Source organism: Phyllobates terribilis, unplaced genomic scaffold (assembly GCF_046119375.1).
Source record: "Phyllobates terribilis strain yellow unplaced genomic scaffold, ASM4611937v1 Scaffold_7__3_contigs__length_470593459, whole genome shotgun sequence".
Lineage (NCBI taxonomy): Eukaryota > Metazoa > Chordata > Amphibia > Anura > Dendrobatidae > Phyllobates > Phyllobates terribilis.
The window spans coordinates 203,038,537-203,055,454 of NW_027362767.1; the positions used below are offsets into that span (position 1 = coordinate 203,038,537).

Consider the following 16,918-nt stretch of genomic DNA (forward strand, 5'->3'; position numbering starts at 1 on the left):
TTGGATGGCCTGGCCTGCGGTGCCGCTAGCGTGTTATCGGAGCGTGTTTTTAGTGCCACTGGGGGAATTATAGCTGATAAGCGCACTCACCTGTCAACTGACAATGCTGACAAGCTGACCCTTATCAAAATGAACAAGGGCTGGATTGGGCCAGACTTCTCATCACCACCAAATGACAGCAGAGTAACATAAAGTCAAATCCACTGTGTTGTTTCGGGAGGTGTATTCCCATGCACCGCTTCACACCCACACATGGGTATACGCTTCCTCATTTCGGCTGTTTTTTGCTCTTCTCCTTATCCTCAGCCTCCACCACCACTATACCACCAGGGTGACCGTGGTCCGTGTTCCCAGCATTGCAAGTTCCTCCGTCCTAATTTTTGGCAGCTTTTGTTTGGAAGTCATAGGCAAAGACTATGGGTGACCCACTCCCCCATAATGGGAATAATGTTTTTAATATGCTGTACTGCATGGCTCTTGTACGGGGCATTGCAAGTTCCTCCATCCTAATTTTTGTCAGCTTTTGCTTGGAAGGCATAGGCAAAGACTATGGGAGACCCACTCCCCCATAATGGGAATAATGTTTTAATATGCTGTATTGCATGGCTCTTGTACGGGGCATTGCAAGTTCCTCCGTCCTAATTTTTGGCAGCTTTTGCTTGGAAGGCATAGGCAAAGACTATGGGAGACCCACTCCCCCATAATGGGAATAATGTTTTTAATATGTTGTACTGCATGGCTCTTGTACGGGGCATTGCAAGTTCCTCTGTCCTAATTTTTGGCAGCTTTTGCTTGGAAGGCATAGGCAAAGACTATGGGAGACCCACTCCCCAATAATGGAAATAATGTTTTTAATATGCTGCACTGCATGGCTCTTGTAAGGGGCATTAAAATCGTCTTGTTAAGCTACTGTGACCTCCAAGTCTCTTCCACGGGGCATTAATATTGTCTTTTTATTTCACTGCGACCTTCACCACTCTTCCAAGGTGCATTGATATTGTCTTTTTATTCCACTGCGACCTCCACCACTCTTGCAAGGGGCATTAAAACCATCTTGTTAAGCTACTGTGACCTCCACGTCTCTTCCACGGGGCATTAATATTGTCTTTTTATTCCACTGTGACCTCCACCACTCTTCCAAGGGGCATTGATATTGTCTTTTTATTCCACTGCGACCTCCACGTCTATTCAACGGGGCATTGATATTGTCTTTTTATTCCACTGCGACCTCCACCACTCTTCCAAGGGGCATTGATATTGTCTTTTTATTCCACTGCGACCTCCACCACTCTTCCAAGGGGCATTGATATTGTCTTTTTATTCCACTGCGACCTCCACCACTCTTGCAAGGGGCATTAAAACCATCTTGTTAAGCTACTGTGACCTCCACGTCTCTTCCACGGGGCATTAATATTGTCTTTTTATTCCACTGCGACCTCCACCACTCTTCCAAGGGGCATTGATATTGTCTTTTTATTCCACTGCGACCTCCACCACTCTTCCAAGGGGCATTGATATTGTCTTTTTATTCCACTGCGACCTCCACCACTCTTCCAAGGGGCATTGATATTGTCTTTTTATTCCACTGCGACCTCCACCACTCTTCCAAGGGGCATTAAAACCGTCTTGTTAAGCTACTGTGACCTCCACGTCTCTTCCAAGGGGCATTAAAACCGTCTTGTTAAGCTACTGCGACCTCCACGTCTCCTCCAAGGGGCATTAAAACAGTCTTGTTAAACCACTCTGAACTCCACCGCTCTTCCAAGGGCATTGAAATGTTGTTTTTAATTACCGCTAACCTCCACGACTCTTCAAATGGGCATTGCATTTCCTCCTAATTTTAGTCAGCTTTTTCTTTTCAATGCATAGGCGAACACTAAGGGAGACCCACTCCCCAATAATAATTTTTGGAAAGCCTTCCATTCACTGCTTAGGCCAACAGTGCACAGGAGACCCAGTTGCTATAAATGGAAAAAACAGTTTAGTTAAGGCCCTCTGACCTCCATGTCACTTCCAAGGGGCATTGGAGTGCTTCGAAATTTTTGGTAGGCATTGCACTCACTTTATGCTCTATAACTGTGTAGCCGAACCGCTCCTTTTGGTACAGAAACATATCCTACAAGACATGTGTGGTTGACTGGCCTGATATTGATGTGAATGGTCCCTGTTCCTCCTGCTCTTTCTCCTTTGCCACCACCTCATCCATCATTCATCACCTGAAGCTTTGTTTTAATAGGAGTCATAGAACTGGGATAGTAGCATGAAAACATCCAGCAATCCTCGGAGGAGGTAGGATATGCGCCAAAACGCTGACCACCTCAGGCCTAGCCGCTACTACATACATGCGCTTGCATTCCAAGGAACAGAAAGCTAAGGAGGTGGATGGCCTCATGATCATGAATAATTTACTCGTTGTGTAGGAGGCCGACCACTGCTGCTGTCTACCTTCTGAACTTTGTGTTGAAGCCTGATTGACCCAGGACCCGCAATCCTCTATGTCTGGAGGATGTGTTGCATCCCAGTGTCCAACTGTGTCCCGGCTTCCACAATATTAACCCAGTGTGAAGGCGTCAGTGAGATGGACCATTCCTGGCCACATTCACTTGTCCACGTGTTTGTGGTTAGGCTGTCCTTCCCACTAAATGCACTGGGGAGGGCACAGGTAATGTTTTGGTATGCGCGCTTGTGTATAAGGCGCACCGGGACAAATAGGGGCGGCTGGGGACCGTTTATGGACACCCGGCTGCCCCCAGGCGGCTGGGGACCGTGTGTGGGCACCTGGCCGCCGGGCGGCTGGGGACTGAGCATGGATACCAGGCCGCCGACGCAGCCATGACATGGTGGCCGGCGTCTGCCTCCACAAGCCTAAAAGGCCTCATTTCAAGTGCAAGCAAGCTAGCAGTATGGTATTGCAGCCTGGGGGTGGGTGGGTGGCAGGCTGCACACTTACGCTTGCATTCCAAGAAAACAAAGCAGATGCTAACTGCTTTGTGCAATTGTGCAATCATTTACAGGAAGAAACTGAGTATTATCTGACAGAATTGCAGGGGTGCCAATACTTTTGGCCAGCACTGTATATAAGTGTGTGTATGCATATAATAGTGTATATAAAGTGTGTGTATATAATAGTATGTATATAGTGTGCATTTGTGTATGTAATAGTACATATATAGTATGTATATATAGTGTGTGTCTGTGTGTATATAATAGTATATATAGTGTGTCTGTATATAATAGTGTATCTATAGTGTGTCTGTATATAATAGTGTATGTATAGTGTGTCTGTATAGAATAGTGTATATACAGTGCCTACAAATAGTATTCAACCCCCTGCAGATTTAGCTGGTTTGATAAGATGCAAATAAGTTAGAGCCTTCAAACTGCAAACGAGAGTAGGTTTTATGAACAGAAGCATAAACCTTACAAACCAAAAAGTTATGTTGCTCAGTTGAATTTTATTAAATTTTAAACATAAAAGTGTGGGTCAATTATTATACAACCCCTATGTTTAATATTTTGTGGAATAACCCTTGTTTGCAATTACAGCTAATAATCGTCTTTTATAAGACCTGATCAGGCCGGCACAGGTCTGTGGAGTTATCTTGGCCCACTCCTCCATGCAGATCTTCTCCAAGTTATCTAGGTTCTTTGGGTGTCTCATGTGGACTTTATTCTTGAGCTCCTTCCACAAGTTTTCAATTGGGTTAAGGTCAGGAGACTGACTAGGCCACTCCAACACCTTGACTTTTTCCCTCTTGAACCAGGCCTTGGTTTTCTTGGCTGTGTGCTTTGGGTCGTTGTCTTGTTGGAAGATGAAATTACGACCCATCTTAAGATCCTTGATGGAGGAGCGGAGGTTCTTGGCCAAAATCTCCAGGTAGGCCGTGCTATCCATCTTCCCATGGATGCGGACCAGATGGCCAGGCCCCTTGGCTGAGAAACAGTCCCACAGCATGATGCTGCCACCACCATGCTTGACTGTAGGGATGGTATTCTTGGGGTCGTATGCAGTGCCATCCAGTCTCCAAACGTCACGTGTGTGGTTGGCACCAAAGATCTCGATCTTGGTCTCATCAGACCATAGAACCTTGAACCAGTCTGTCTCAGAGTCCTCCAAGTGATCATGAGCAAACTGTAGACGAGCCTTGACATGACGCTTTGAAAGTAAAGGTACCTTACGGGCTCGTCTGGAACGGAGACCATTGCGGTGGAGTACGTTACTTATGGTATTGACTGAAACCAATGTCCCCACTGCCATGAGATCTTCCCGGAGCTCCTTCCCTGTTGTCCTTGGGTTAGCCTTGACTCTTCGGACAAGCCTGGCCTCAGCACGGGAGGACACTTTCAAAGGCTGTCCAGGCCGTGGAAGGCTAACAGTAGTTCCATAAGCCTTTCACTTACGGATGATGCTCCCAACAGTGGAGACAGGTAGGCCCAACTCCTTGGAAAGGGTTTTGTACCCCTTGCCAGCGATCTTTAATCCACACATGTGAAGCTCACTATTCTTGGTGCCTGAACTACTTCTTAATACTTTAGGGGGACCAAACAGAATTCTTGTGGTTTGAGGGGTTGAATAATAAATGACACTCTGAATTAACTTTTAACGTTTTAAAAAAAAAAAAAAAAAAACAATATTTGCTGCAGTGCATTTCCCACTTCCAGGCTGATCTACAGTACAAATGTCACAATGCCAAGTTAATTCCGCATGTGTCAACCAGCTAAATCTGCAGGGGGTTGAATACTACTTGTAGGCACTGTATATATAGTGTGTGTCTGTATAGAATAGTGTATATGACGCGCCCCCTGGGACATATTCCTTTTTTGAGGGGAATACCCGGCACCGGATCAGATGGGGGGTTGTAGTCTCCGAGCGGCTGTGACCCGGTCCCGTGCCCAGGGCGTCAAGCTCAGTGTGATGTGGCAGTTCTACAGATGTTACTAAAGTTCTTTTGTGTCGACTACGCCACCCGTTGTGATGCGGTCACTGTGGCCGCCGCTGCAGCAGGGTCCGCTGAGGCTGATGGTGGGTGCGCAGCTTGGTGAGATAACCCCCAACGGGAGGGGTATAGCCTCAGAGGGGACAGGCGCAGAGGATGGGGGTTGTGGTGGTGTAGTGCAGACGGCAGTGAAGACAGAGTCGGGTTGTGCAGTTAAGGGTGTTTACTTACTGCAGATGTTGTACTGGTCACTCCAGCTGCTAGTGACCACCCGAGCCGTGCTGCGTCCACCAGGTCCTGGATCCAGCCAACCCCCAAACAAGTCCGGAGCGTGGCCCTGAGCTCTCCCTCTGTCCTTTCTTCAGCCGTCCCCACCAGTGATCCACCTAGGTCCAGCTCCCTCGGGCCTTCTGTTGGGACACCCTTGGCCCTGGGTTCCCTGACCCTTCATGTGGTGTGCCTTCGGGGTGAATGTGGTGGGTGACCGTGACAGACACTGCCCACGGTCTCCGGTCTCTGGCTGGGGATTGTTTTTACCCCCACCAGCTTGGGTTCCGGTACCCTGATGCTGACTCCTCACCCGGTGCTCTGATTTGGGTTCTTGGGTCCCTTCTCTTCTGTGCTCTGGGTCTTTCTCTTTTCTCCTCTCTCACTCTGGGTCTTGGTCTTTCTTCTCTCCTCTCCTCTCCTAACTTGTTTTCTGCAGCTGATCCTCTCTGCATCTGACTCTCTGCGTCTGACCCTGATTCTAGTTGGTGCCCACCTTATATACACCCTCTATGTGTGAGCTCAGGTGACCAGCACCCAATGAGCTCCTAACTTTACCCAGGCTGCTCCCCCTATCTGCCCCTACACTACATGGGATGTTCCACCCCCCTCCCACTCCAGCCAGGAACAGACTCGGTCGTACCTGCACATTTCTAAGTGGGAGTACCGTCGGCCTGTTCCTCGGAAATGGGATGTGTGTAGTGCATGCAGCCTACCGAGCTCAGTTCCACTCTCCATCCTTACCCGGGAGTGGAATATCACACCTCTGGGTTGAGGTGCAATACCCCTGTAGCAGCCGAATCCTCAGGGTGCTACATATATATAGTGTGTCTGTATATAATAGTGTATGTATACTGTGTCTGTATATAATAGTGTATGTATAGTGTGTCTGTATAGAATAGTGTATATATACAGTACAGACCAAAAGTTTGGACACACCTTCTCATTTAAAGATTTTTCTGTATTTTCATGACTATGAAAATTGTACATTCACACTGAAGGCATCAAAACTATGAATTAACACATGTGGAATTATATACTTAACAAAAAAGTGTGAAACAACTGAAAATATGTCTTATATTCTAGGTTCTTCAAAGTAGCCACCTTTGCTTTGATGACAGCTTTGCACACTCTTGGCATTCTCTTGATTAGCTTCAAGAGGTAGTCACCGGAAATGGTCTTCCAACAATCTTGAAGGAGTTCCCAGAGATGCTTAGCACTTGTTGGCCCTTTTGCCTTCACTCTGCGGTCCAGTTCACCCCAAACCATCTCGATTGGGTTCAGGTCTGGTGACTGTGGAGGCCAGGTCATCTGGCGTAGCACCCCATCACTCTCCTTCTTGGTCAAATAGCCCTTACACAGCCTGGAGGTGTGTTTGGGGTCATTGTCCTGTTGAAAAATAAATGATGGTCCAACTAAACGCAAACCGGATGGAATAGCATGCCGCTGCAAGATGCTGTGGTAGCCATGCTGGTTCAGTATGCCTTCAATTTTGAATAAATCCCCAACAGTGTCACCAGCAAAGCACCCCCACACCATCACACCTCCTCCTCCATGCTTCACGGTGGGAACCAGGCATGTAGAGTCCATCCGTTCACCTTTTCTGAGTCACACAAAGACACGGTGGTTGGAACCAAAGATCTCAAATTTGGACTCATCAGACCAAAGCACAGATTTCCACTGGTCTAATGTCCATTCCTTGTGTTTTTTAGCCCAAACAAGTCTCTTCTGCTTGTTGCCTGTCCTTAGCAGTGGTTTCCTAGCAGCTATTTTACCATGAAGGCCTGCTGTACAATGTCTCCTCTTAACAGTTGTTGTAGAGATGTGTCTGCTGCTAGAACTCTGTGTGGCATTGACCTGATCTCTAATCTGAGCTGCTGTTAACCTGCGATTTCTGAGGCTGGTGACTCGGATAAACTTATCCTCAGAAGCAGAGGTGACTCTTGGTCTTCCTTTCCTGGGGCGGTCCTCATGTGAGCCAGTTTCTTTGTAGCGCTTGCTGGTTTTTGCAACTGCACTTGGGGAAACATTCAAAGTTTGCCCAATTTTTCAGACTGACTGACCTTCATTTCTTAAAGTAATGATGGCTACTCGTTTTTCTTTACTTAGAATTTGTATTATGGCAAGAAAAAAGCAGCTAACAGTCTATTCAGTAAGACTATAAGCTGTGTATCCACCAGACTTCTGCACAACACAACTGATGGTCCCAACCCCATTTATAAGGCAAGAAATCCCACTTATTAAACCTGACAGGGCACACCTGTGAAGTGAAAACCATTACCGGTGACTACCTCTTGCAGCTCATCAAGAGAATGGAAAATGTGCAAAGCAGTCATCAAAGCAAAAGGTGGCTACTTTGAAGAACCTAGAATATAAGACATATTTTCAGTTGTTTCACACTTTTTTGTTAAGTATATAATTCCACATGTGTTAATTCATAGTTCTGATGTTTTCAGTGTGAATGTACAATTTTCATAGTCATGAAAATACAGAAAAATCTTTAAATGAGGTGTGTCCAAACTTTTGGTCTGTACTGTATATAGTGTGTGTCTGTATAGAATAGTGTATGTATACTGTGTCTGTATAGAATAGTGTATATATATATAGTGTGTGTCTGTATAGAATAGTGTATATATAGTGTGTCTGTATATAATAGTGTATGTATAGTGTGTCTGTATAGAATAGTGTATATATATATATATAGTGTGTGTCTGTATAGAATAGTGCATATATAGTGTGTCTGTATATAATAGTGTATGTATACTGTGTCTGTATATAATGGTGTATGTATAGTGTGTCTGTATAGAATAGTGTATATATATATAGTGTGTGTGTCTGTATAGAATAGTGTATATATATATAGTGTGTGTCTGTATAGAATAGTGTATATATATATAGTGTGTGTCTGTATAGAATAGTGTATATATAGTGTGTGTCTGTATATAATAGTGTATATATAGTGTGTGTCTGTATATAATAGTGTATGTATAGTGTGTCCGTATAGTGTGTGTCTGTATAGAATAGTGTATATATATATATAGTGTGTGTCTGTATAGAATAGTGTATGTATAGTGTGTCTGTATAGAATAGTGTATATATATATATATATATATATATATATATATATATAGTGTGTGTCTGTATAGAATAGTGCATATATAGTGTGTCTGTATATAATAGTGTATGTATACTGTGTCTGTATATAATGGTGTATGTATAGTGTGTCTGTATAGAATAGTGTATATATATATAGTGTGTGTGTCTGTATAGAATAGTGTATATATATATAGTGTGTGTCTGTATAGAATAGTGTATATATATATAGTGTGTGTCTGTATAGAATAGTGTATATATAGTGTGTGTCTGTATATAATAGTGTATATATAGTGTGTGTCTGTATATAATAGTGTATGTATAGTGTGTCCGTATAGTGTGTGTCTGTATAGAATAGTGTATATATATATAGTGTGTGTCTGTATAGAATAGTGTATGTATAGTGTGTCTGTATAGTGTGTGTCTGTATATAATAGTGTATGTATAGTGTGTCCGTATAGTGTGTGTCTGTATAGAATAGTGTATGTATAGTGTGTCTGTATATAATAGTGTATATATATATATAGTGTGTGTGTCTGTATAGAATAGTGTATATATATATATATATATAGTGTGTGTCTGTATAGAATAGTGTATATATAGTGTGTGTCTGTATATAATAGTGTATGTATAGTGTGTCTGTATAGTGTGTGTCTGTATATAATAGTGTATGTATAGTGTGTCCGTATAGTGTGTGTCTGTATAGAATAGTGTATATATATATATATATATAGAGTGTGTGTCTGTATAGAATAGTGTATATATAGTGTGTCTGTATATAATAGTGTCTGTATAGTGTGTGTCTGTATATAATAGTGTATGTATAGTGTGTCCGTATATAATAGTGTATGTATAGTGTGTCCGTATAGTGTGTGTCTGTATATAATAGTGTATGTATAGTGTGTCCGTATAGTGTGTGTCTGTATATAATAGTGTCTGTATAGTGTGTGTCTGTATATAATAGTTCATGTATAGTGTGTCTGTATAGAACAGTGCAACTATAAGGTATTTCTGTATATAATGGTATATCTATAGTGTACTGTATGTATAGTGTGTGTATATAATAGTGTATATACGGTATAATAGTGTATATATGCCTGTGTGTATAATAGTGAATATATAATGTGTCTGTGTATATACTAGTGTATATATAATGTGTGTCTGTGTATATAATAGTGTATATATAATGTGTGTCTGTGTATATAATAGTGTATATATAATGTGTGTGTCTGTGTATATAATTGTGTATATATAATGTGTGTGTCTGTGTATATAATAGTGTATATATAATATGTTTGTGTGTGTATAATAGTGTATATATAATGTGTGTGTCTGTGTATATAATAGTGTATATATAATGTGTGTCTGTGTATATAATTGTGTATATATAATGTGTGTGTCTGTGTATATAATTGTGTATATATAATGTGTGTGTCTGTGTATATAATAGTGTATATATACAGGGTGGGCCATTTATATGGATACACTTAAATTAAATGGGAATGGATGGTGATATCAACTCCCTGTTTGTGGCACATTAGTATATGGGAGGGGGAAAACTTTTCCAGATGAGTGGTGATCATTGCGGCCATTTTGGATTCAACTTTATTTTTTTCAATGGGAAGAGGGTCATGTGACATATCAAACTTATTGAGAATTTCATAAGAAAAACAATGGTGTGCTTGGTTTTAACGTAACTTTATTCTTTCAGGAGTTTTTTATTATTTTTACCTGAGGAAGATAGCTTCTGCTATCGAAACGCGTCGTGGCGTTAGAGAGTGTATTAAACAATTAAAGCTTTGTGTGTTATAACCTTAATCTCCTGTCTAGTTGTTCTAGCGCTTCCCTAACACCGCACAATTCTTTCTTTCTTGATTGCTAATCTCCCCTGTGGAGAGCGGTGGAAGCTGCTCTGTTTACAACTAGCCTACGACAGGACCTGCCGTGATGTCATTGTGGAACGCCCACTTCGGTCACACGGTCCTGGTCATGTGACCGCTGAAGCAGACAGAAGCTCCCTACAGCAGTTCCTGCTAAGCTGCGGTCATCTTACAGACTCCCACCTGGAAGTGTTTTCCCTTGTTGTGCGGGGCTCCTTGGCACAACAGGACCAGGTGAGTGGTCACAACATCTCCCCCTTCATTCCCCCCCAAACCTCAGGCTCTTCACCATTGGCGCTCCAACTGTTTTTGTTTTCCATAAACTTGTAAAAAAGTCATGAAAGAATAAAGTTACGTTAAAACCAAGCACACCATTGTTTTTCTTATGAAATTCTCAATAAGTTTGATATGTCACATGACCCTATTCCCATTGAAAAAAATAAAGTTGGATCCAAAATGGCCGACTTCAAAATGGCCGCCATGGTCACCACCCATCTGGAAAAGTTTTCCCCCTCCCATATACTAATGTGCCACAAACAGGAAGAAGATATCACCAACCATTCCCATTTAATTTAGGTGTATCCATATAAATGGCCCACCCTGTAGTGTGTTTGTGTGTATATAATAGTGTATATATAGTGTGTGTGTATATAATAGTGTATATATAATGTGTGCGGAACATATTATGAGAGGCTGAGGGGGGACCTAATATGAGGGGCTGCGGGGCAACATCATATAAGGGGCTGTGGAGGGACCTGATATGAGGGGCTGAGGGGGGACATGATATGAGGGACGTTATATGACGAGCTGTGGGGGACATTATACTGTTTAAGGGACTACAAATTAAAATTTTAAATTTATCTTTTAATTTTTGAGAAATGTTTGACAGTTTTATAAATTAATGCAAAACATACCAACCTAAATTTACCACCAACAAAAGTGTCACGAATAAACAAACCCAAAATTACTAGGATAAGATTTAGATTTGAAAAAGTGAGCTTTGACGATAAGGCCAAACCTTGCTGTGCCGCAAAGGGGTTAATGGACAACACTATGGCATGTTTGATTTTATGGACCTTTTGCAATTTTGTCTTTGCAATATAGTTTTACAAATTGAATATAACAATGTAGTGCCGTATTTTTCGGACCATAAGACGCACTTTTTTCCCCCAATATTTGGGAGGAAAATGGGGGGTGCGTCTTATGGTCCGAACGTTACCTGTGGTGGTGGTGAAGTGGGATTGCAGGGCCCTCCAGGATCGCGGTGGTGATCACGGCGGCGGCATCGGCAGCAGAGGTGAGGCAGAGCGGCTGGGGCCAGGACCTGTGCCCGGTCGGTACTGGGGCCGGTGTCGGGCTGTGAGCAGCGTCGGGCGGCGAAGCAGTGCGGCCTGCGCAGGTTTCCGGTGTGCGCAGCCATCTTCCTAGAGCTGTGATCTACAGGAAAATGGCCGCCCGAGCCGGCGCATGCGCAGACCGGTAGCTCCGGAGGCCATTTTTTTTGTAGATCACAGCTCTAGGAAGATGGCTGCACACACCAGAAACCTGCGCAGGCCGCACTGATTCGCCGCCCAACGCTGCTCACTGCCCGGCACTTGCCGCAGCCCGGTACAGGCCCAAGCCCGAGATCCCGGCCTCAGCACGGTACAAGCCCCAGCCCGAGGCCCCGGGCTCAGTCCGGTACAGGCCCCAGCCCCAGCCAAAGGCCTCAGCCCCAGCCAAAGGCCTCAGCCCCAGCCAAAGGCCTCAGCCCCAGCCAAAGGTCTCAGCCCCAGCCAAAGGTCTCAGCCCCAGCCAAAGGTCTCAGCCCCAGCCAAAGGTCTCAGCCCCAGCCAAAGGTCTCAGCCCCAGCACAGGAACCGGCCCGGCAAAGGCTCCACAGCATCTGACCTCTTCTGCTGCAGCCACCGACTTCCTGAGGGACCCTGCCTCCTGTGACCCTCGCTCCACTGCCCCCCAGGTAAGATACTGTACCTATTCAGACTATAAGATGGACCCCCATCTTATAAAAAATATTTGTTTCTATTTTCCACCCCAAAATATGGGGTGCGTCTTATGGTCCAGTGCGTCTTATAGTCCGAAAAATACGGTATATAAAAAATTAATAAAGTAGCATAATAAACAGATTTATACAAAATAGCAACCACTAACAAAAACGCTTTATTAAACAGTAATGGACACATAGTGCAACTCATCATTTTTTATACAGAATATTCTAAAAGCATTATATTAGTATTATTTGTCTTACATAAATATAGTACTTATATCTGGTTCCTGTGTGGAAAGTTGTTTACAGTAATAATAATAATTTTATTTACATAGTGCTATCATATTCTGCAGCGCTTTACAAATCAGAAGGTCCATGTACAAACAGTATCAGACATTACAGAGTAAGACAATATTCAACAAATAAACAAGAGGAGTGAGGACCCTGCTCACAATCTTACAATCTAAGGAAATACGAGAGACATATGTAAGAAGAAGCACACAGTTAATACCTAACGGAGTGTCTGCAAATGACCACCGCCATCTGCTGGTCAAAGATGATAGAGAAAGTGAAACCAGAAAGAATTGCATTACCAGGAACTCAAGGGTGAAGTGCATGTTCCCTCGGGTAAGAGATTGGAGGAGACACCAATTCATGTAATAGCTGTGCCGCAGTTATTAATTATAAAAGGCCCAGGAGGGCAAAGGAGGGGAGAAGTTGGCGCCCGAACTTGTAGCAGTACAGATGTATGATACAACGAGCTGGCTTATAGCCACCATTACGAAAGACCAGATCAAAGTAAGGACCCGACAGAGACCAGACCTGAGTGAAGACACGAGAGCGACCAGATCCAAGTGAAGACCCGAGAGACCAGATCCGAGTGAAGACCCGAAAGAGAGAGCAGACCTGAGTGAAGACACAAGGCCAGAGCAGGGAGAGCTAAGCCGAGAGAGTCAGAGCTGAGAGACGACTAGGTTGCAACAGAGGGAAGTTTGTGTGAGCTATTACTTCCATTGTAGACATATGGTAGAGAGTGGAGACCGGGGCAGTGCTTCAGAGAATGAAGGCGGCCAATGTGACGAGTGGGCCGAGTAACTCACCAACCTGGGACTTGCTGTCTAGCTTGTAGTATCGTCAACCCCCGTTAGGGCCTGTGTGATGTTTTGTGTTCTCTAGAGAGTGACGATGGTGATGGGCCCAGTAGTGACAACGACACCCTTTAGGGTGGGATATTAGCACTGAGACATCACTGATAACTGTTATTTAAAGTTAATAGTAGAGCAATAGAGTGTAAGTAGCATTGTATCAATACCGGTTCATCTGAATTACTGTATTCTTCTTGTTACATAACTTGTTTCATTTTCAATGTCTGCGCTATCCCCTAATATTGTGCCGAGAGCCTCCCTTTGATTGTGTTAATCGAATAAATAGTTGTTGGTGTAACTGCCACTGTCTCCTCATTGTCTGTGCTCTTGCATCCGTGTACCCGTTAACACATAAAATGTAAAGTGCTTGTATTGTGTGATCCAGCCATTAGTATAATAGGAGTATTCAAATAAGACTGCATGATCCAGTAACCAGCCAGTATCTGTATAAGAACAGATACAAAGTGCTACTGAGTTCTTGGAGGGTGTGCGACCAGATTCTGAGAAAAGTTTGGGATGCAAGAACAGATACCAGTTAGTGGTGATAGTCCACTCTAAAGAAATGTGTTTTTAGGGCACACTTAAAACTGTAGAAACTGGCGAATTAACTGGATAATCTGGGGTAGTGCATTCCAGAGAACTAGAGCAGCAGAGAAAAATCTTGGAGACAGGCGGTTCGGATTATTGAGGATGTTTGTCATAGATCATTAGCAGAATGGAGGGCACGGGTAGGGTGGTAGACAGAGATGAGGGAGGAGATATAATGTTGGGCAGAACTGTGGAGAGCTTTGTGGGTGAGAGTGATTATTTTAAGTTCTATTCTGAAGTGGATGGGCAACTAGTGTAATGACTGGCACAGGGTGGAGGCACCGGTGTAGCGGCTGAACAGAAAAAAGACCCTGGCTGTCGTGTTCAAATTAGATTGGAGAGCGGAGAGTTTAGTGTGAGAAAGACTGATTGGTAGAGAGTTTCAGTAGTCCAGATGACAATGAATAAGAGCAACAGTAAGTGTCTTTGCTGTTTCAAAGGTGAGAAAAGGTCGGATTCTGGAGATGTTTTTTAGATGCAGGTGACAAGAGCGAGCGAGTGATCGAATATAAGGAGTGAAGGAAAGATCTAAGTCAATATAACCCCAAGACAGCGGATGTGCGGTCACAATAAGAAATGACAATATAAACTTGTGAACTTGAACGGGTACAGACAAGTGTGAAGTTAATGTAACTTTCAGGCTTTGCTCACAAAGGGCTGATATGTCGTTTTTAATATTTTTTTAGATAAAAAATTGGGATTGGATCCTAAAAATTCTTTCAATATATACTTTTCCTGTGTTTAGGATCCACTCCTGCTTTTTTGCTACAGAGATACATACGATAAACTCTTACACTTTTGTCATATTTTAACAACAAAAAGTACCGTAATTTATTTTTTATACCCTACTCGTGCGGCAATTTTCTGGTTAGTAATTTGCGTTGGTAGTCATAAGCCACAACCAGGAAAAGGAATTACAGAGATAAACTTTAATTGAAAGGATGGACTTGCGTGGCAGTGGTCCAGCACAACCATGCTGCTCCATTGAATCCCAAACCAGAGTGAGGAGAAAAGATTAATCGGGACTTGCATTCTGGTGGGATTCCTTGTAATACATGTTTGGGGTACTGGGTCATGATGACCGGAGTTTAGGGTTTATCAGTTAAAAAAAGAAAAAATGCACCTTTACGACTAAAGCTGGTATCCGCAACTTCATAAGATGGCCAACTGAATATCCGCCATTCCCTATAGTAGAGCAACTTAATGTGAGCAATTAACTATTTAATATTCACAGTTCTCCCCCCTTTATTATCTCACTGTCCAGTCTCTATCACCTCACTTTCCTCTTTAACGGCCCTGTATAGCTCAGGCTGAATTCAGTAATCCATGTTTCACAATCCGAGCATAGACTGAGACTTACAGACCAGCCGTGAGTCTCTTGAACAATACTCTACAAACTCATATGTGCCTCGGACTGTGAAACACGGATGTCTGAATTTAGCCTAAGGATATAAAATAGGTTGTGGGCTTCAAAATTTGGTTCCCAAAAAACTCAAGGACCAGAAGAGATTTTATGGATTTTATTAGATTTTCTGATGTTTCTCCCTTTTATTTTGTAAACTAATTTGCTTGTTTTATCTAATTTTATTTTGACTCTTTCCTGCAGATATCACTGGATTGCACAATACATGCTGCATACATAATTAAATAGATCTCTTAGACTTGATGAGGCTGATGTACTTTCATTGAAAATCAACGTCAGAATAGCTGTATAATGCTTTTTTGCAAGTTTAAATTCAACCTATGACTACCTAGCCTCAGTGTCCCTCCTCCTTGCTTAGCTATAATCTCACACTGCTCAGTGCAAGCTGCAACTATCAATCAGGGTTGATGGACCGAGACTGAATACGCTTTGATTAATACATTTCTTCTCCATATTTAGCTATAAAATAATTGTAAAATGCTAATATTAACATCATGATTATATGGGATTATCCATTTTGGACATTAACAGTTGGCACCTTCTTGTAAATGCAGTGATCGCAGCTAGCTCAGATCACTAATGTTTACCTGCATAAAAGCCGCAGTCAATGGCTGACAGGGCAAACCCATCCACAGGATAGGCCATCAATATTTGTTTTGTTGGGGTCTATCTCCCCACACCCCTGCCAATCAGCTGATTGTTTCCAGGTATAGCTCTGTACACTTTGTAATGGCTGTGACTGGTATTGATGCTTAGTCCCATTCACTTGAATATGACTGAACAGCAGTGAGCTGTGGTACCAGGCACTGCCACTACAGATTGAAGGGGACTGTGCCAGGTAAACAATGAGGAAACACTGCCACTTTAATCAGCTAATCGAAATGTATGCAGATTCTTATTCTTTTTATTAAGGTTTTCAAAAAAAATTAAAAATATATTTTGTAGTGTACCATTATACAAAAATGACTTGATGAGGCGACATGATTGCACCATGATGGTTTCCCTTATTCCAGTGGGCTAACTTCTTGGTTGCTTCGAGATGGTCTTTGTCTTAGTTGTTCTTGTTTCAGCTTAAGGGCATGCATAGCAAAGATCTGTCAGACAAACAGAGGTGTCAATATTGCAGGGATAATAAAAGAATACTTTTTTAAATACAGTAAATTCTTAATTCATACACAACCAAGAGAAAATCAAAGTACAGAAATAAGAGTAAGGTCCGAATCCCAACATAAATATAACAAAAGCCCAAATCATCAGGATCCACAAAGGTATAACTTGGAACCTATTAAAAACAAGTATAGCCGAGATGGGTTGGAAGGAACCTAAAGGAGTATAGAGATTAGTCCTAGGCAGATGACATCCCTTAATTGTCACTGAGGCAGGTCTGATCAGAAGAGGACTAGAATTCCATCCAGTAATAGCAGGTTTTCTAGAATCTTTCATATGATTTGTTGTCATGTCCCACGACTTTGGAATCATACAGTATTATATTATCATTGTATTGTAGCTGCTATATATCAATGCAATTAGGTTTGCCTTTTAGAAGTTTGTCCTGTCTCTCTCCCTGTAGTCCAGCTCTGATGTAAGTAACCTCTCCC

The 16,918-nt window shown here is 42.8% G+C and overlaps 1 protein-coding gene across 1 annotated transcript in view; it reads right to left on the reverse strand.

The window, feature by feature from the left end:
- Nucleotides 1–12,318: 12,318 nt before the first annotated feature.
- The window catches only part of ARL13A (ARF like GTPase 13A), an 86,301-nt gene continuing 81,701 nt past the window's right edge, over nucleotides 12,319–16,918 (reverse strand). The window contains exon 11 of the mRNA XM_073639672.1: nucleotides 12,319–16,414. Within this exon, the coding sequence (XP_073495773.1) occupies nucleotides 16,325–16,414 (90 nt within the window). The 3' untranslated portion in view covers nucleotides 12,319–16,324. The remainder of the gene's footprint in view (nucleotides 16,415–16,918) is intronic.